This window comes from Triticum urartu, chromosome 1A, assembly GCF_056163025.1.
Source record: "Triticum urartu cultivar PI428250 chromosome 1A, HENAU_Tu73, whole genome shotgun sequence".
Classification (NCBI taxonomy): Eukaryota; Viridiplantae; Streptophyta; class Magnoliopsida; order Poales; family Poaceae; genus Triticum; species Triticum urartu.
In genome coordinates, this window is record NC_141873.1 from 243,781,765 (window position 1) to 243,802,704 (window position 20,940).

Genomic DNA, 20,940 nt, shown 5'->3' on the forward strand with positions numbered 1-20,940 from the left:
CATGCTCTATGGCATAGACGTCCCGAAGTGCACGTTTCCGCTCTATCTTGGGTATATGGGTGATGTACATCATATTCACCGTTTTTACCTTGGGAGGGAAAAACTTTCTGGCCTTCGTTGTTCGGTCTGCGAGGCTTCTCATCGTCCTCACTACGTGGGCTTTTGCTTGAGGTGTCAGTTGTGAGCTTACCGGCCTCTTTGATCACCCAACAGTTACCGTCAGTGTGGTTGGCGGGTTTGTCAAACGTGTCGTGGATCTGGCAGGGCCTGTCTAAAATGGTGTCCAACTTGGTGGGTCCATCATGGTTCCCTTTAGAGGGTTTCTTCCGTGGTCCCAATTTGGGATTACGGAATCCGACATTTACCGCCATGTCTTCAGCCTCACTGCCATTGTGGCGGTGCTTGTTTCTGTTGGGCTGTGGCTTCCCGTTTCCGTCCCAGACTTCTGAGGTGCCGGGGTCTTCAGGGTTGGTGCTTCTCCGAGTCAACTATGTACCCTCGTCCGCACAAAAGCGGGTCATGAGAGAGGTAAGTGCCTACTTCATCCTCGGCTTATCTTGGCCGAGTTGGCGCGCGAGCCATTCATCCCTGATACTATGTTTGAATGCAACTATAGCTTTGGCATTCAGACAGTCAATGATTTGGTTCTTTTTGGTCAAAACCGGTTCCAAAATTTTTGGGCTAATTCTCTGGGCTGTTGGATCACATGCCTCAGGTCATCGGCATCCGAAGGCCCGACATAAGTGCCTTCAAAGTTAGCTCAGAAAGCATCCTCGAGCTCTTCCCAACTTCCTATGGAGTTTTCAAGGAGGCTATTGAGCCAATGTCTGGCTGGTCCCTTGAGATTAAGTGGTAGGTATTTTATGGTGTGGAGATCGTCTCCTCGAGCCATATGAATGTGGAGAAGAAAATCTTCGATCCATACGGTTGGGTCTGTCGTCCCTTCGTATTGTTCAATGTTTATGGGTTTAAACCCTTCAGGGAACTAATGATGCATCACCTCATCCATGAAGCACATGGGATGAGCGGCGCCCCTGACCCGGGCTACGTCACGCCGGAGATCGGCTGCCATGTTGGCCCGGTGCTGCTCCCGAATCCTATCGTTTTGGTCATGCCAAGTTTGCTATCCATCCCTTCCAGCCGAGGCATAATCTCGAGATCCATAGATGGATCATGTCTGTCCTGCTCTAATGGCGAGGTCGTGTCGGAGATCAAATTGGTATTTTGGTTGTGTTGCCTCCTTGCCTTTACAGCGAGAGGGAGCGGCTGGGTGTTCGGTGTCTCTAGACAGTTTGTCCCTTCCTCGAGGGTGGCGATCGGGAAGGTCTGCCTGTTTATATCTTGGTGGTGTGGCCGCAAGGGCCTCCTCATTGAATCATGGTAGTAGTTTCCGCTTTAGGTAGCATTTGGTTTGCTGTTGGTAGCCGTACCCCTCTTCGACTGCTAGGACTTTTGTCCATCTATCATTGAGGGTATTTTGCTCGGACTTCAACTGTTGCTGCATCTTGTTCAATTTTCGTGCAATGGCTATGAGTTGTTGTTTGAACCGCTCTTGGTCCAGTGGATCCTTCAGAACGATGAAGTCATCGGCTCTGAGGCTGACCTCCTCTTCGGAGAGAGGTAGATAGTTACTATCTTCGGAGTCATTGGGGTACTCGGGGTTATATTGAGCCCCGTGCCCCTCTGAACCATCAAGCTGTTGCTTGAGGGCGGGGTCTCCGAGGTCTTCCGTACTGTCCAGGGTGTCGTCTTCTCCAGTGCTCGTGTGGCTTTCCCTGCCTCGATGCCTCTTGGATCTTCGGCACTGTCTCCGGCATTTGGGCGGCTCCTTGTTGGGCTTGTTGCTATCTCTGCTAGGGGTGCCGTCTCCATTACTAGCATTGTCACTGCTATCCTTCGGGGTGTCCACCATGTAAAAATCATAGGTGGAGGTGGTCGTCCATCAGCCGGTGACGGGAGGGGTAGTGGCAGCATGGGTCATGTCTTCGTTATCGCCGTCCATGTCTTCGGCCTCTTCAAAGGCATAGTCCAGCATGCCAGTTAAGTCTTCAACAGTGCCTACTAAGTAGGTGGTGGGTGGGACATCAAATTCCATGTGACCCGCCTCAATGCCCTGTTGAGCATAGGCCGAAGATGGGCCATCCAAGATAGTCATCATGTGGATCCATTCTAGCACCTCGTTTATCAGGGCGAGACTAGCCGGATTGGCGTATGAGATTTCTTCAGAGTCGACCTCCGGCATGATGGTGAGGCGTAGGGAGGGCCCGGCCAGGGATGACTCCTGGTCTTCGGGCACCGAACTTATGCCAAGGCTCGAAGCCGGATCCGCCATAAAGAGGGCGAGTCCGACCGAGGGTGATTCCCGTTCTTCGGATGCCGATCCTATGTTGAGGCTCGAAGCCAAATCCGCGGTGAGGAGGGCGAGTCCGTCCGAGGGTGACTCCCAATCTTCGGACGTAGTGGTTGGGTCCAGGCTCAAAACCAATTGTGAGGTAGGGGACAATCTAGAGGTCGGATCGGTGAGAGGCCCCAAAGTTGATGCTTCGGGGTCCGTGGGCGTCTCAGGTGAGGTTGAGAAACCCGTAAAAAACTGATCACCCCAAGCGTCAACGATGTATTAACCTGAGCTGGCAATCAGGGGCGAAACTGGCGACTTGGTCGAGATGACCGGTCGAGTCAGCATGTAAGATGGTGTTGCCAAGCGCGAAAAGTTGGTCGGGGACGAAGATATCCCTGGTGTTGACGCCATCTCTGATGATTAGGCGAGCCATCGATACTTCTACAATCTAACAGCGGAACTCTCAGTGAAAGCACCAATGTCGGTGTCAAAACCGGCGGATCTCGGGTAGGGGGTCCCGAGCTGTGGATCTTTGGATCAATGGAGAACAAGGGATGAAGGACACGATGTTTACCCATGTTCGGGCCCTCTCTAAGAGGTAAAACCCTATGTCCTGCTTGATTATATTGATGTATGTATGAGGATTACAGAGTCGATCTACCTTGAGATCTTTTGAACTAAAACCTAGTATAGTAGAATGATGGTTGTTATTCTAGCCTCTACAGACAAAAACCCTTGGTTTATATAGACACCGGGAGTATTAGGGTTACACATAGTCAGTTACTAGAAAGGAATAAACACATCGAATCTTCTAATCTTGACTTGGAGGATGCACCAGGGCACCAAATAGCTTCTTGCCCGGGTACGAGGTCTCCTCGTAGTTCGGCCTCCTAGCATTGGCAACGCGGCCCAATAGTCTGGCCACAAGGGATAGGACAGCAGGCTGGGGACACCCTAATCTAGGACTCCCTCAATCTTGAGGAGAAGAATGCGAGTTGTGTTGATTGTGAGCTTCTTGTCATTAGCATCAAGAGAGGTCCAATCCTCGCTATGCTCCACCTTTTTCATCATTGGCAAGCAGAAATCTGGGAACTCGACATCTTTAATCCAACACCATTCTGCTCGCCACTCGTTGCACCTCAAGTGCAATTGCATATAGAGGTAGGCTTCCTTGGTGCCGGCCCTAGGGATCCAGGCAATGCCACCAGAAAGGGCATCTACTTCGTTGCGTGGAATGAAGTAATGGTGGAAGAGAGAAACATTGGAAACTACTCCAATGAAATTTTCGCACATATGTGCAAAGACAGACATGCATGTCATGGTGTTTGGTGTGAAGTCAAGAAGATGGAACCTATACGTGTACATGATCTCAAAGAAGAAATCAGAGAAAGGGGGGACAAGCCCGCGGTAAAAGTATGCGATGAAGAAGGGATACTTGTCTTCGCTAAATTTGACAGAGCTAGGAAGAACTTGTTGTGCAAGATGGGCCATCGTTTCCTTCCCCTCACATGATCACGTACAGACGGAGGGAAGATGCACGCGTCACCATAAAACAACGCCGTGAAACCCGCTGCCAGTTGATAGGTGCAATGGCCCCGATGTCAACGAGCCCACGCCCGGTGGAGACAGATACCTGCCTTTTGAGGTTGGGTGCGCCGCCTTCACTCGCGAGGTACGACATGTCCATTGGCCGTCTGGCCGTATGTTCAAGCTAGAGATACCAGAAAAGTACGATGGAAGACTGAACCCGACAAAGTTCTTGAGCATCTACACCGTCGTTGTTCAAGCCACCGGAGGAAGAGATATTCAAGTCAAACTACTTCCCTTTGGCACTCAAGTCAAACTTAAGGTCATGGCTGATGCACTTGCTAGAGAAGTCCATCTCAATGTGGGCCGACCTGTGCCACGAGTTTGTTGGTGCCTTCACGGGCGACCATCAAGAACCAGGGTGCCTAGCGATTTGCATCTCCTTCCAGAGAAGGAACGGGAGAGTTTGCGGAAGTACATGCAGAGGTTCAGCCGGGTGCACAGACACTCCAGACATCCACTCAGTAGCTGTGATAGCTATGTTCTAGTCCAATTTATGCAACCACAGGATACGTTCCAAGATGAACGTCCGGTTGCCCAAGACTGTGAATGAGTTGTACACTTTGGCGGATAAGTGTGCCCGAACAGAGGAGGGGAGGCGACTCCCCGAAGAAGAAGATGGCATCGATGTTGACTCAGAGGACGATGATGATCCTAGCAATCAGAAGAAGAACAAGAACAAGAAACGCAACAAGAAGCGCAAGGATAAAGCAGTGCTGGCTGTTGAAGGATCAAGCACTCCTAATACCGGCAAGAAGGCCAAGACCGAGGTTCTCGGAAAGGAAGTTGCCGCATGCACTGATTGCCGGGAAGCCACGGCTGCCGAGAAGGCTGGGAAGGCGGACGTGCCATACTGCAAGATCCATCGGACCAAGGGCCACGATCTTCAAGAGTGTCATCAGGTTGAGCATCTTATCAAGAAGTAGAAGGCTGAGTACGAGAAGTGTGACAAAGAGAGAGACCAAGATGGCGTTGGCAGGAAGGGCCGAGGTGGCAGAGGAGGTCACCCTAGCAAGGTCCCTCAGTATCAAGGGAAACCTGCCAGAGGCCATGAGAAGAAGGAATGCGTCGACGAGAGCGATGAAGGAGATGAAGAGGAAACTAGCGAGCAGGAGTTCTAGAAGGCCACTGACGCCCTATGCATTGACAGAAGAACATCCTTGCACTCCTCTCACCGCCAGCTTAAATAGTGGGCGCGTGAGGTCAATGTTGTGGACCCAGCTGCAGATTCTCGAAAACCACTCAAGTCGTCCCGCACGCCCATTATCTTTGATGAAGAGGATCACCCTTACCGCACCATCGCGGTAGGGTGCTTTCCATTGTTGGTTTCACCAACGGATCTGCAACCTCAAGGTTACAAAGATGTTGGTTGACGGTGTGGCCGGGTTAAATATCATTTCTCCCAAGGTCATTAGCAAGCTGCAGATAATAGAGGAAGAGATCAAGGTTATTGGTACTTTCCAAGGGATCAACCCCGACAGGAGTCTTCCTAAGGGAAAGATCACACTGTAGGTAACATTTAGGGGAGAGTTGAACTACCGGACTGAGAAGATTGTGGTTGATGTGGTTGATCTCCCCCTGCCATACAATGGAATCCTTGGTCGTCCAGCCCTGGAAAAATTTATGGCGGCATCCCATTATGCCTACAACACGCTGAAGATGCCAGGGTTGATGGGCATCATTTCCATTCCATCAGACAAGAAGGACGCAATTATATGTGTGGATAAGATGTACCGAGAAGCAGTCGGTGCTAAGGCCGCGGAAGCTCCTGCTCCCGCCAAGGAAAGTAAGAAAGGGAAGAAAGCTAGCAAGGATACTGGCAAGGAGTCCAGGGAGCGTGCCTCTCCTGAGTGCGCTGCGCCTGTCGATGACTTGCCGGAAAGTTCCAATAGCAAGAGATCAAGGTTGTTGCGCCTGCTGTGAGGAAGGTCCTGGCAGGGCTGGTTGGTGCTGATGGTACGTTTACTATCAGCTCCACCCTTGACGATAAATAGGAAAGCGCGCTCATTGCCTTCTTGTGGGCGAATGTCGGTGTGTTTGCCTGGCAACCATCTGACATCCCCAGTGTTCCCAGGGAGGTAATCAAGCACCACCATGTTGTCTGCCTCATGCCCGGCCCATCAAACAAAAGGTACGAGAGCATTCTTTGGAGCGGCATTAGTTCATTGCCGAAGAAATCAAGAAGCTTGAAGCTACTAGTTTGGTCAGAGGAGTGTTGCATCCCACGTGGTTGGCAAACCCAATGGTGGTGCGCAAGGCGAATGGGAAATGGAGGCTTTGCATAGATTTCACAGATCTGAATAAAGCATGCTGAAGGACCCGTTCCCTTTGCCGCACATTGACCAGATTGTGGATTCCACCTCTGGGTGCGACCTTCTTTCTTTCTTGGATGCCTAGTACCACTAGATTTTCATGTCCAAGGAAGACAGAGAGAAGACCGCATTCATAACCCCATGTGGCACATACTATTTCGTACAAATGCCTTTTGGGTAAAAGAGCCTGGATCCAGTTTTGCAAGAGTAGTGCAAAATTGTTTTGAGTCCCAACTGCATAGGAATATTAAAGCTTACATGGACGACATAGTGGTCAAAACCAAGGATAAATCAACTTCCATTTAGAACTTGGAAGAGTCCTTCACAAATCTACGCAAGATCAACTTGAAGCTGAACCCAGAGAAATGTGTGTTTGGCATTCCTTCCAGCAAGCTACTTGGTTTATTTGTGTCCCACCAGGGGATAGAAGCCAACCCCGACAAGATCAAGGTGATCAAGCAAATTCAAGCTCGCAAGACAGTTAAGGATGTGAGGCATTTGACTAGATGTGTTGCCGTGCTAAGCAGGTTCATTTCCAAGTCTGTCGAGCATGCCTTTCCGTTCTTCAAAATTTTGAAGAATGCAGGGCCCATGGAGTGGACCCTGGAGGCAGATGTTGTGCTGCAACATATGAAGACCTATCTTTCCTCTGTTCCCACCTTAGTCAATCCTAAACCACAAGAGTCGTTGCTACTATACCTAGCGACAACCAATCAAGTGGTTAGTGTAGCGTTGGTGGCGTAGTGGGAAGTAGATGAAGGAGCAGCCGCGACTACCATTTCCTCTGGAAAGGAAAGTGAGCTCATCCCGGCAAGTTCGAAGTCAGATCAAGACAAATAGGAGCGAGGCAACGGAGAAAATTCCAGGATCCTGGCAAGGAAGAAGGTGGTGTAGTGGCGAGTATACTTTGTCAGCTCCCTGCTTCAGGGGGCTAGATTGAGGTATTCTGCGTGCAAAAGTTGATCTTTGGACTTATCATGGCCTCAAGAAAAATGTGCCACTACTTCCAAGCCCACGAGATCACAGTTGTCACCCGCTTCCCCTTGCAACGCATACTGAGGAACCCTGAGGCCACTGGTAGAATAGTGGAATGGGTTTTGGAGTTATCCAGGTTTAGTTTGAAGTTTGAGAGCACGTCAACTATTCAGAGGAGAGCACTGGCGGAGTTTATTGCGGAGTGGACGCCTACCCCTGACAAAGAAGTGCTGGAGACAGTTATCCCCAGCAATGAAGAACCCCAAGAATGGATCATGTACTTTGATGGTGCCTCCTCCCTCCAAGGTGCCGGAGCTGGCGTGCTTCTCATCGCACCCACTAGGGAGCACCTCAAGTACGCGGTTCAAATGCATTTCCCCTACGAGATGGCTACCAACAACACTGCAAAGTGTGAAGGACTCCTTGCCGGGCTCAGAATCGTGACAGAATTGGGAATCAAGAAGTTGATCATTCATGGAGACTCACAACTTGTGGTGAGGTAGGTGAACAAGGATTATCAAAGCCCATTGATGGAGGCATACGTGAAGGAAGTGAGAAAGTTGGAGGAGTGCTTTGATGTATTGCAAACAGGGCACATGCCACGTGCGGAAAACAACATTGTTGATCATCTATCAAAATGTGTTGTGTAAAAACTCCCCGTGGAACCAGGGACTTTTGTTCTCCATCTGACTCAGCCTTTCGTATCCCTGACAACAATGGCCAGAAAGAGGAGGAAACTGGACTCCGGCAAGCCTCTCCCGTCAGAGCTTCCCAAATCCCCCGGCAGAGAACTTGGAGGTAACAACTCCACTTCACCCGGTGAGCAGCACCCTCCCGCCAAACTACCAGTCTTTGTGGTTGAGGCATGCGCACCCGTGAACGAGGAGGTGCCACTGATCCTTGTTGTCGAGCCTTAGCATCGAACTTGGGCGCGGCACATAGTCCATTACCTCCAAACAGGAGAACTCCCCGAAGAGCAAGAAGGAGCTGAAAGAGTAGCCCGGAGGGCCAGTATCTATCAGTTCGTCGCCAACACACTATACAGAAGGAGGCCCAACGGTGTGAAATTGAAGTGCATTTGCTGGGAATAAGGGAAGGAACTATTAGAAGAGATACACAGAGGCATGTGCGGCTCCCATATTGGATCGAGGGCCCTGGTTGGAAAAACTTTCCGGCAAGGTTTCTACTGGCCCACGGCCCTCCAAGATGCAATTGAGCTAGTCACCAAATGTGAAGCCTGCCAGTTCCACTCCAAGAATATCCATCAGCCTGCTCAAACTCTCCAAACGATCCCTTTGTGATGGCCATTTTCGGTTTGGGAGCTCAACATCTTGGGGCCCTTCCCCCGTGCTACCGGGGGCTTTGAATTCTTATACATTGCAATCGACAAGTTTACAAAGTGGCCGGAAGTGGAGCCTGTGATGAAGGTGATCGCACAGTCAGCTATCAAGTTCTTGAAAGGATTGGTGTGTCATTTTAGAGTACACGCCAGAGTCATCACTAACACTGGCACCCAATTCACAAGCTGCGCCTTCATGCAATACATTCATGCCCTCGGAAGCAAAGTCTCATTCGCCTCTGTTGCCCATCCCAGAAGCAACGGACAAGATGGGAGAGTGAACGCTGAAGTGATGCGAGAACTCATATATGGGTCACCTCAAGTACTTGCCTATGATGAAGTAGTGCAAGAACAACACAGGCGTGATGACACTGTGCTACTTGAGGAGAACCGTCTCCGGGCTGCTACGCGTGCTGCCCGCTACCAGCAAGCCTTGAGTCGCTATCACAGCCGCAGGGTTCATGCCCGGAGCCTTGAGGAATGCGACCTTGTTCTTAGGCGCGTTCAGTCCACCAAGGGTACAAACAAGTGGACGCTAAAGTGGGAAGGCCCTTACCGGGTAGTACGAGTTACCAAACCTGGCGCAGTTCATTTGGAGACTAGAGATGGCATTCAGTTGCAAAACTCATGGAACATTGAGCATCTATTTAAGTTCTACTCGTGAGGCGCGGCTATCGGGCCCTGCCCGACAGCCACCCTTTTGTACAAGCCTTAACGATGCTGCATGTAACCCTTTGTACAAAGCCAGGTGTAGACCCTGAGCAAAAGATAAATAAACAAAGTGATGGGGGCCCCAAATACTTGCATGCATGCATAGGCATATCATGATCATGTAGATAAGATCATATGTAGCTTTGTTTTCATCTGCACTAAGCTGCAGAGTTCTTGCTGCGGACTCGGTCCCAAAGAGAAGAAATGGAGACAAGCCTACATATCGGTCCCTGACAAGCCAAACGGATATGTTCCTTCTGATCCATACATGTTCTGTAAAGTGAAAACTTGTGCATATGAAAACCACGTCTCCTTCGAAGCACAGGTGCTCCCATCCTATGTCCCGAACGTTGCTTCAGTCAAGGTGGTTGTAGTGTCCTTTGATGGAGGAGTTTCGGTGAGGAGCTGGTCCCTTTCCGTAGTTTTGTGCCCAGCAGGACAAGCCCCGCGGCAACAAATGAAAGGCACCAGCAAGATAGCTTGTTGGAGAAAACTTGTTTACTTAAACGTATAGAGGCATCTCACCTCTGCATGGACATGGTACATGCACAAGTACCCGACAAGGCTTATCTTTTTTCATTAATATATGGATAAGCAAGTACAGATCTTACAGGACACAACACATGGATAAAGAATATTACATATTTTAGACTAAAGTTTGGCAAGTGCCTACATGTTTTAGAGTGAAAAAAGATAAGTGCCCCGTAATCCCTTTCTTGTCCCTCTCCTCCTAGGAACTACAGTGGGAGGTGAAGAGGGCAAAAGGAGCGCCTGGGCAGGAGCCCAACCTGACCCCGTCAGGCCCCCACGACAAGGAGCATGACAAGATCGGGAGGGCGCGGACGAAGGTGATGGTGAAGAGAGCGGCGGAGGGATCCCCCTTGTCACCGCCACCAGGGCCAGTAGGACGCAGCAAGGTGAACGAAGCCAGAGCCCATGAGGAAGCCTACCGCGGTCCAACTGGAAGGCTGCTGGAGGAGCCAGAGACACCATCAACACCTCCACATCCAACTCCCTGGCAAATTGCCTTGCCAAGGGGAGATGCAGGTGTAGATGGTGGTGTCACCGACTGACTGTGACGGTGCAGCTAGTGTTCATCCGGAGTCGGAGCCTTCGTCCTCCCCATCGGCTCCGCCATCATCACCGTCATTGTCCTCCTCGTCGCTATCGCTCAAGGAGGAGCTTTCGTCGTTGGTCAAGCTCTCCGCGCAGCACCCTAAACAAGCACCCGAACGCCCGAAGACATTGATGGAGAGCAAGGTGGTGTCCATGAACTTGAAATGAAGAATGTGACATGTCACCAAGTTGTGGGCACGCACGAAGGTGTTCCACGTCTGCCCACATGCTGCCATTGCAACAGCCCCTCATGTGCAGCCTCAGCCCCGACGGTTGCTCAACCTCCATCACTCTTGCAAATAGAGTGGGGAGCCGAAGATGGCTCCGCGGAGGCCTTTGTAGCTTGACAATGAACTCCAGCGGCTGATCCCCGATGTGGCCTTCATTCGGGTCCTGAGCGGCCGGGGGACGTGCGATCAGTGCACCGCCCCGTCCTCATCGACCCCAAGCGCCACAGCGGCCATGTCCACGTCCTCTCCCACCTCCCCTCACGGCGGGCTCCGCCTCCGCATCCCTAATTGGAGGAGGGAGCCACTGTTGAGCAGAAGCCCTTGTCACCGCTACTAGAGTTCCGCTGCGTCCTCTTCCCCTCACCATGATGAAGAAACGATACCAAATGAAAAAGGAGGAGATAGGTGTGAGCCAGCACCTCGCCCGCGTCCCCTTTTATAGGTAAACGAGGACGGGGGCTGGCTCCTCACTCAGGGGAGGCAACTGCCCCGCTCCGCCAATGCGGCTTCCCCCGCACCATCAACGGCTCATGGAGTCGAGACCGACTCGTTGTGCCAATCCATGGCGTCTGGCTCTCTGCCATGGCACACCTTTCCGCACCCTCCACATCCGCCACCAATCCTGTGCAATGCATGCAGCATACGAGGCAGAAACGCCAGGACCAGAGAAGCTAGTGGAATGGCAGTTATCGCCCCATGAACATGGGACGTGGGTAGCCCACAGATCATGGCTCACAAGTCCTCCATAACGTCTTGCACGACGCGCAGAAAAATCGGAAACTGACTCAAGTACAGGATAATGAAGAAGCAAAGAAAATCTCATGGGATGAGCTTCCGTAAACTCTTCACCTGTGTACTGGTAGGGCCTACCCCGACGGCTCTTAGCAGCACGTTCGGGCCAGGCCCGGGGGCTGATAGAGGCAAAGGTGTCCCGTTGTTTTGTTTTACGTGGGAGTCGACCTTGACGATCCGACTACGAACATGCGACATGTCGCGCCTTAGCAATCGCTAAACCAACTTCCGAGGGGTTATTGACCACGCTAGAGCACGATCAACCTGACCATGAGGGTCTGTTTCCTGCAAGCAAACGAAGAACAAGCAAGAAACTGAGATTGCAATCTGGATATTGTGAATATAAGATGACAACTTTATTGATCAAGGTGGGGTTGTGTGACGTCTTGGTCTGGTTGTTGAACACAAATAGAAGTACGCGCAGTTGCAGCTATGGCAAACTTTTAATCTAAACAAAAACCAAAGTCTAAACGATGCCCTAAGGGTTGTATATATGGAGGAGAGAGGGGGGAATTTCATGTCCCTTGGAGGAGGAGTCCGAAACTAACCCTAACTCTTGTTTCCCCACACATACGGACTCTAAAAACTGCCTATAATTAAGTATTTCGAAATTACATGGGCCTGGCCCAAAAATAAGGTGACGCGGCACCTAGAATAGCCTCTGGATGAAATTTATGAAGTGGCATCTTGTATATTTCGTCCAAGGCTTCATGCACTCATTATGGTGGCTTCAAAGTCCTGGAATCATCACTTGTAACTCCGTTCTTATTCCCCTTGCACATCGATCATCTCCATGCTTGAACTTGCTCCAAGGTTCATCTTTCTTGTCCAAACTAGGCCCTTATTGTAAGCAAAACATATGTATCCAATTTAGGCAGCATCATATTCTCATGAACATTAGAATCGTTACCAAGAAATGAAAATACCTGATAATTCAATTGGCATGCACGAGCTCTAGTAATTGGTCTAGTATGTATAGCAGCAGGGGTTGTGGGTGTAACAATGGTATTGATGTCCTCATCATCCTCCCTTCTTGAAATGAAGTCGTCCTCGATGAAAGCTCATCTACCTCACCCAAATAAGGCTTCAAATCTGCAATGTTAAAAGTGGGACTAACCCCAAAATCTACAGGCAGCTCAAGTTTATATGCATTATCATTTATTTTCTCTAACACCTTAAGAGGACCATCAGCACGTGGCATTAGCTTTGATTTGCGCAAATTAGGAAATCTATCCTTACGCAAATGTAACCAAACAAGATCTCCAGGTGTAAACACAACATGTTTTCTACCCTTATCTCCAACAAATTTATATTTAGCATTCATACGCTCAATGTTTTCCTTAGTTAACTCGTGCATTTCTTTTTTAAAATCAATTCAGCATGTTCTTTAGCATCAAAATTAACCTTCTCTGAAGATGGAAGAGGCAACAAATCAATAGGTGCACAAGGTAGGAAACCATACACAATTTCAAAAGGGCACATCTTAGTAGTAGAATGCAATGAACGATTATAAGCAAATTCAATATGAGGCAAGCATTCTCCCCACATTTTCTTATTATTCTTCAAAACAGCCCTAAGCATAGTAGACAATGTTCTATTGACTACTTCAGTTTGTCCATCAGTTTGGGGGTGACAAGTAGTACTAAAAAGCAGTTTAGTCCCCAACTTAGCCCATAAACATCTCCAAAAATGGTTGAGAAATTTAGTATCAGGATCTGAAACAATAGTATTTGGCACAACATGCAAGTGAATAATTTTACGAAAGAACAAATCAGCAGCATTAACAGCATCATCGCTTTTATGACATGGTATAAAGTGTGCCATTTTTGAGAACCTATTCACGACAACAAATATGCTATCACTCCCCTTCTTTGTTCGAGGTAAACCTAAAACAAAATCCATAGATATATCCTCCCAAGGAACACTAGGTACATGCAAAGGCATATATAAACCATGAGGATTGAGTCGTGACTTAGATTTTTGACATGTAGTGCAGCGAGCAACAAAAGAAATGTGTAGCAAGTACGTCCTCCGTCTTCTTCACGCCCAAGTGTCCCATTAGTCCTCCTCCATGCGCCTCCTGCAACAACAAAAGATGAACATAGCTAGCTGGAATGCATAGCTTGTTAGCACGGAACACAAATCCATCATTAATGACGAACTTGTTCCACGTTCTTCCTTCTTTACAATTCTGCATTACATCTTTAAAATCAACATCATGCACATATTGATCTTTGATGGTCTCCAAACCAAATATTTTGAAGTCAAGTTGTGAAAGCATAGTATAGCGATGACACAATGCATCAGCAATAACATTTTCTTTACCCTTCTTGTGTTTAATAATATAAGGGAAAGTCTCAATGAATTCAACCCATTTAGCATGTCTATGATTCAGTTTAGCTTGACTTTTAATATGTTTCAAAGATTCATGATCAGAATGTATAACAAATTCTTTGGGCCATAAATAATGTTTTCGTGTCTCTAAAGTCCGAACAGGAGCATATAATTCTTTATCATAAGTAGAATAATTCAGACTAGGCCCACTCAATTTTTCCGAAAAGTATGCAGCGGGTTTGCCATATTGTAATAACACACCTCCAAATCCAATTCAACTAGAATCACATTCAAGCTCAAAAGTCTTATTAAAATAAGGAAGTTGGAGTAAAGGAGCATGTGTCAACTTATCTTTCATACCGTGAAGGCTTCTTCCTGTGCGGTACCCCAAACAAAAGGCACATCCTTCTTTGTAAGCTCATTGAGAGGTCCAGGAATGGTGCTGAAATCTCTCACAAAACGCCTATAGAATCCAGCGAGGCCAAGAAAACTCCTCACTTGTGTGACCATTTTGGGCTGCAGCCAACTCTCAATAGCTTCAATCTTGGCTTTATCAACTTCAATTCCCTGTGGACTAACAACATAGCCAAGAAAAGATACTCGGTCGGTGCAAAAGGTGCACTTCCCAAAGTTACCAAACAAACGTGCATCCTGTAGAGCAATAAAAATAGCACATAAATGTTCCAATTGTTCTTCCAAAGATTTTCTATAAATCAGTATATCATCAAAATAGACTACCACAAATCGTCCAATGAAAGCACGTAAAACTTCGTTCATTAGTCTCATGAAAGTACTAGGTGCATTAGTTAACCCAAAAGGCATGACTAACCACTCATATAATCCAAACTTAGTTTTAAATGTTGTTTTCCATTCATCTCCCAATTTCAAACGAATATGATGGTATCTACTACACAAATCAACTTTGGAGAATATTGTAGAGCAACTCAATTCATCAAGCATATCATCTAGCCTAGGAATAGGATGACGATAACGAATAGTAATATTATTAATGCCTCTACAATCAACACACATACATGATGTAGAATCCTTTTTAGGCACTAGTATAATAGGAACAGCACAAGGACTAAGATATTCGCGTATATAACCTTTGTCGAGCAGCTCCTGTACTTGACGCATAATCTCCTTCGTCTCCTCTGGATTGGTAATGTATGGTGCACGGTTGGGTAGTGATGCACTGGCAATTAAGCCAATTTCATGCTCAATCCCTTGAATAGGTGGTAATCCCGGTGGCACGTCTTGTGGAAAGACGCCAGCGAACTCCTGCAAAATGTGAGTGACGGCAGGGGGCAAAGAGGAAGTCACGTCCTCGAATGAAAATAATGCCTCTTTGCACACAAAAGTATAGATAACAGATTTGCTAAAATCTAGCTCATCAATATCAGATTTTGTGGCAAGTAAGCATGCACTTTTCAATTTAATTTCAGAAGCAACACTAGATGGTTTATTATTAGGTTTAATTTGTTGCTCAAATTCTTTTGCCACAATCTGATTTTCACTCTTATTGTTCTCTTGTTTTGGTTTATTTGCTCTATTAATATCATCTTTCAAAATGGAATCAGGAGTCATAGGAAGCAAAGTAATATGGCTATCCTTATGAACAAGAGTATATTGATTATTTCTACCATGGTGTACAAATTTTTTATCAGATTGCCATTGTGTACTACTATGTCTTGAGCTTGCGTTCGTTTTCCCCGAAGAGGAATGGATGATGCAGCAGAGTAGCGTAAGTATTTCCCTCAGTTTTTGAGAACTAAGGTATCAATCCAGTAGGAGGCCACGCTTTCCTCGTACCTGCACAAAGCGATAGCTACTCGCAACCAACGCGATTAGGGGTTGTCAATCCCTTCATGGTCACTTACGAGAGTGAGATATGATAGATATAATATTTTTCGTATTTTTGGTATAAAGATGCAAAGTAAAAAGTAAAGGCAAAGTAAAAAAGCAAAGCAAGATTAAAGTGATGGAGATTGATATGATGAGAATAGACCCGGGGGCCATAGGTTTCACTAGTGGCTTCTCTCAAGAGCATAAGTATTCTACAGTGGGTGAACAAATTACTGTTGAGCAATTGACAGAATTGAGCATAGTTATGAGAATATCTAGGCATGATCATGTATATAGGCATCACGTCCGTGACAAGTAGATCGAAACGATTCTGCATCTACTACTATTACTCCACTCATTGACCGCTATCTAGCATGCATCTAGAGTATTAAGTTAAAAACAGAGTAACGCATTAAGCAAGATGACATGATGTAGAGAGATAAATTCATGCAATATGAAATAAACCCCATCTTGTTATCCTCGATGGCAACGATGCAATACGTGCCTTGCTGCCCCTTCTGTCACTGGGTAAGGACACCGCAAGATCGAACCCAAAGCTAAGCACTTCTCCCATGGCAAGAACTACCAATCTAGTTGGCCAAACCAAACGGATAATTCGAAGAGACTTGCAAAGATAACCAATCATACATAAAAGAATTCAGAGAAGATTCAAATATTATTCATAGATAGACTTGATCATAAACCCACAATTCATTGGTCTCAACAAACACACCGCAAAAAGAAGATTACATCGAATAGATCTCCACAAGAGAGGGGGAGAACTTTGTATTGAGATTCAAAGAGAGAGAAGAAGCCATCTAGCTACTAACTATGGACCTGAAGGTCTGAGGTAAACTACTCACACTTCATCGGAGAGGCTATGATGATGTAGAAGCCCTCCGTGATGACGGCCCTCTTCCGGCGGAGCTCTGGAACAGGCCCCAAGATGGGATCTCCTGGATACAGAAAGTTGTGGCGGTGGAATTAGGTTTTTGGCTCCTGTTCTGATCGTTTGGGGTATGTGTGTATATATAGGAGGAAGGAGTACGTCAGTGGAGCACCGAGGGGCCCACGAGGCAGGGGGCGCGCCCTAGGGGGGCGCCCCCCACCCTCGTGACCTCCTCTTTGACCCCCTGGAGTAGGGTCCAAGTCTCCTGGATCACGTTCGGTGAGAAAATCACGTTCCCGAAGATTTTATTCCGTTTGGACTCCGTTTGATATTCTGTTTCTCCGAAACACTGAAATAGGCAAAAAAACAGCAATTCTGGGCTGGGCCTCCGGTTAATAGGTTAGTCCCAAAAATAATATAAAAGTGGAAAATAAAGCCCAATATAGTCCAAAACAGTAGATAATATAGCATGGAGCAATCAAAAATTATAGATACGTTGGAGACGTATCATCTACCAAGTAATAAGGAACATGCTTGCATGGGTACCACATCACAGTCAACATAATCAACATATGTAGAGATACTAAAATGCACACGAATAGTACGTGTTACCTTAACCTTGCCGTTGTTGTTGAACCATTGGATATAGTAAGGATGTGGATGTGGTCTTGTGGGGAGGGATAACTTCTCCACCATCTCCATGCTAGCCAAGTTGTTGCAGCTCCCTCCATCTATGATGACACGAACAGAACGCTTCTTCACAATTCCCTTTGTATTGAACAAATTATGCCTCTGATTTTGCTCAGCTTGTGTGACCTGCACAGTCAAAACACGTTGAGCAACTAAACATTCATACATGTCAGCATCTTCAGGAGCCATGTATTGTGTCTCATGATCAAAATCATCTCCAATGTGTTCTTCACATGTAATAAGAGCCAAAGTCTCCTCATCATCGTCACTAGCAAACTCATACCGACCATCCTCAGTAGCAATCCTCACACGCTGAGATTTGCATTCTCTCGCCAAATTTCCTCTTCCCTTACAACGATGACAAATAATATCACTTGGGTGCCTTGTTGATTCCATGGAAGAAGAAGAACTCTATGCAGGCCTGATAGGTGTGCTCTTGGCAGATAATGGTGGTTGTGCCTGCTTCCCTGTATCACGACTGGACGTAACAACTGATGGAGGTGTCGGTGCAGTAGAATGTGTGGAAGTAGAGGATGAACGCAATGTCCATGATAAAGGTCGACCTGCAGAAAAGTTAGTCCGCACCAATGCCTGTCGATGCTGCACTTCATGTTCAGCTTTGCAAGCAAGATGGAATAAACGAGTGATATTATTATACTCCTTATACTCTAGAATGGTCTGAATCTCTCTATTTAATCCACCCATAAAACGTGCAAGCATAGCCTCATTCTCCTCAATAATACCACATCTAATAATGCCAGTTTGTAATTCCTGATAATATTCCTCTACAGAATTTTTTCCTTGTCTTAAGCGCTGCAATTTTTGAAGTAATTCACGTTGATAATATGGTGGAACCCAACGAGTACGCATAGCAGTTTTCAAAGCAGCCCAAGTAGCTGGAATAGGATATAATCTACAATGTTCAGACCACCAAACACATGCAAAACTAGTGAAAGCACAAACAGCAGCAGGAACACGTCTCTCCTCGGGATATTGTAAACATGTAAAACATTGTTTAGCTCTCACTCCCAAGTAAGATATATATCAGGAACATATCTACCCTCAAATGGTGGAATATTCAATTTCAGTTTAGGAAAAAGGACATGATTTCGTACCTCAGGTGGTGGTGCAGCCCTACCGTTGCGATGATATACCTGAGGACGACCTGGTGGTGGTGGTGATGGTGGTTGCACGTAGTTCTGATTTTGATCAACCTCATCCTTGTAAGGGTCCTCCACCTTTGCAGTAGCAGCAGGAGCTACAGAAGCATCAACAGCGGCACCAGAATTTTGCCCAGGGTCAATGGGAACGCGCAGTGCTCGTCCCACTTGATTTGGAAGGAGACATTGTTGTTGTAGAGGTGCGACAGATGCAGCCGGCGGTGGTGGTGGAAAACGAGAAAGCAATTCAGTAAACTTGTTATCGAACTTTGTTTCGAACGTCTTCTCCATGCCATCTATCTTCTCCATGGCCTCTTCAAATCTGTTTAGCACATCTTGCACCTGTCCACTCATCATTTGCTGAAACTTATCATGAAGCTCCTTGTTCGTCAAGTTCTATCAGTCAATCTCGTTGGCCTGTGATCCTGCCATGGTTAGCAGCAACAGAAACACACAAGAATATGATCCTACATACTACTAACGAGTGGTGGTGGTGGGTGTCACAAATCCGTCAAGCAAATCTCAAATTCTTACCAGTTCTTACCCAGCAGCTGGCGATGATCGGCAACCGATGTAGTCAAAAGTCTCAAAGCTTGGATAGAGCGATTACCAAGGAGAGTCAAACACACAACGTAGATTTATGTGGAGCTAGGAAGGCTTATAATATGGTAGCAAAAAGATAGCAATAATCAATTCAGAGATGCAAAGTTGAATAAACGCTCAACGACGGTACTGTGCTGGTCCTAGGCTAGACCGTGCTAGAGACGCGAACCTAGAACACTAACAAAATCATGGTGCTGCACGTAAACAAGGGAAAAGCACACTCTGAAAAAAAATCGCTCTGTTTTTTTTTGGCGCTCCTCTTTTTTTGCGCTCTTTTTTTTGTGAAAAATCACTATAATGGCGAGTGTCTCAAAATTCTTCCCGGGTCAAACTGACAGGATGGGCACAAAAAGTTTTTTTTTACTTTTTTTCAGAAATCAAGGCAGCAACGACGAAAAAGTGCGACAAAAAATCACTATGATGGCACGTGGCTCAAAAGACTCAAAAAAGCCTAAAAATAGGATATGGAAAAAAATATTTTTGGCTGCGAAAATTTTGGCCTAAAAACTGCCCAGGGGTCTCTAGACTCTTTTTTTCCAAAACCTACTCAGGCAAGGAAACACGAATCGGAAATTAGATGGATCTAAAAAACAAACCTAATATGAAAGGAACTCGGTTGGTGGTGGATATATGGTGGTAGGATATGGCAGCGGTGGTGGTATATGGATACGGATTGGCAGTGGTATATGGATACAGATTGGTGGTGGTATATGGATACGGATTAGTGATGGTATTGGAGACGGATCGGTGGCGGATAAGCTGTGGTGGTAGACGGCAGGGGCGATGATGATGGTGCGGTGGCGGCGTGACAACTTATGACCAGAACTCGAAAATCTAAAAGACTAGAATCTAAGACCAGCAACTAGACACGATGATGCAACTGCAAATTCAACAAAGCAAAATACTGAAAAGACCATGCAAAGCCTCAGACTGGTTCAGATATGATGAACTAACCCTAATTTTTTTGGCTTTTTTCATGGACTGTAGGTATGAAGAACAGACTCGATCTAAACTATGAAAAACTGTAAAATCTCACCGAGCAACCTAGAAATATGAAACCACTTGATAGAGGCAAAGGTGTCCTGATGTTTCGATGAGATGGTGGCTATCATTTTCTGTGGGAGTCGACCTTGACGATCCGACTACGAACGTGCGAGACGTCGTGCCTTGGCAATCGCTAAACCAACTTCCGAGGGGTTATTGACCACGCCGGAGCACGAGCAACCTGACCACGAGGGTCTGTTTCCTGCGAGCAAATGAAGAACAAGCAAGAAACTGATATTACAATCTGGATATTGTGAATATAAGATGACGGCTTTATTGATCAAGGTGGGGTTCTGTGACATCTTGGTCTGGTCGTTGAACACAAATGAAGTACGCGAAGTTGCAGCTATGGCCAACTTTTAATCTAAACAAAACCCAAAGTCTAAACGATTCCCTAAGGGATGTATATATGGAGGAGAGAGGGGGGAATTTTGTGTCCCTTGGAGGAGGGGTCCGAAACTAACCCTAACTCTTGTTTCCCCACACATACAGACTCTAAAACTGCCTATAATCAAGTATTTCAAAATTACATGGGCCTGGCCCAAAAATAAGGTGACGCAACACCTAGAATAGCCTCTGGAAGAAATTTATGAAGTGGCATCTTGTATATTTCGTCCAAGGCTTCATGCACTCATTATGGTGGCTTCAAAGTCCTGGAATCATCACTTGTAACTCTGTTCTTGTTCCCCTTGTGCATGCCATCATCTCCATGCTTGAACTTGCTCCAAGGTTCATCTTTCTTGTCCAAGCTAGGCACTTCATTTGTAAGCAAAACAAATGTATCCAATTTAGGCAGCATCATATTCTCATGAACATTAGAATCGTTACCAAGAAACGAAAGTACCTGATAATTCAATTGGCGTGCGCGAGCTCTAGTAATTGGTCCAGTATGCATAGTAGCAGGGGTTGTGGGTGTGACAATGGTATTGATGTCCTCATCAGGGGCTCCTATCGGTGCAACAAATCCTGGTGTGT

At 46.8% G+C, this 20,940-nt stretch overlaps 1 protein-coding gene across 1 annotated transcript; it reads left to right on the forward strand.

Moving 5' to 3' along the window:
* Window positions 1-7,214: 7,214 nt before the first annotated feature.
* On the forward strand, window positions 7,215-7,715 carry LOC147990711 (uncharacterized). Its single transcript, XM_087538362.1, has one exon. It carries the CDS (start codon window positions 7,215-7,217, stop codon window positions 7,713-7,715), a length of 501 nt encoding a protein of 166 aa, XP_087394488.1.
* The last annotated feature ends 13,225 nt before the right edge of the window (window positions 7,716-20,940 follow it).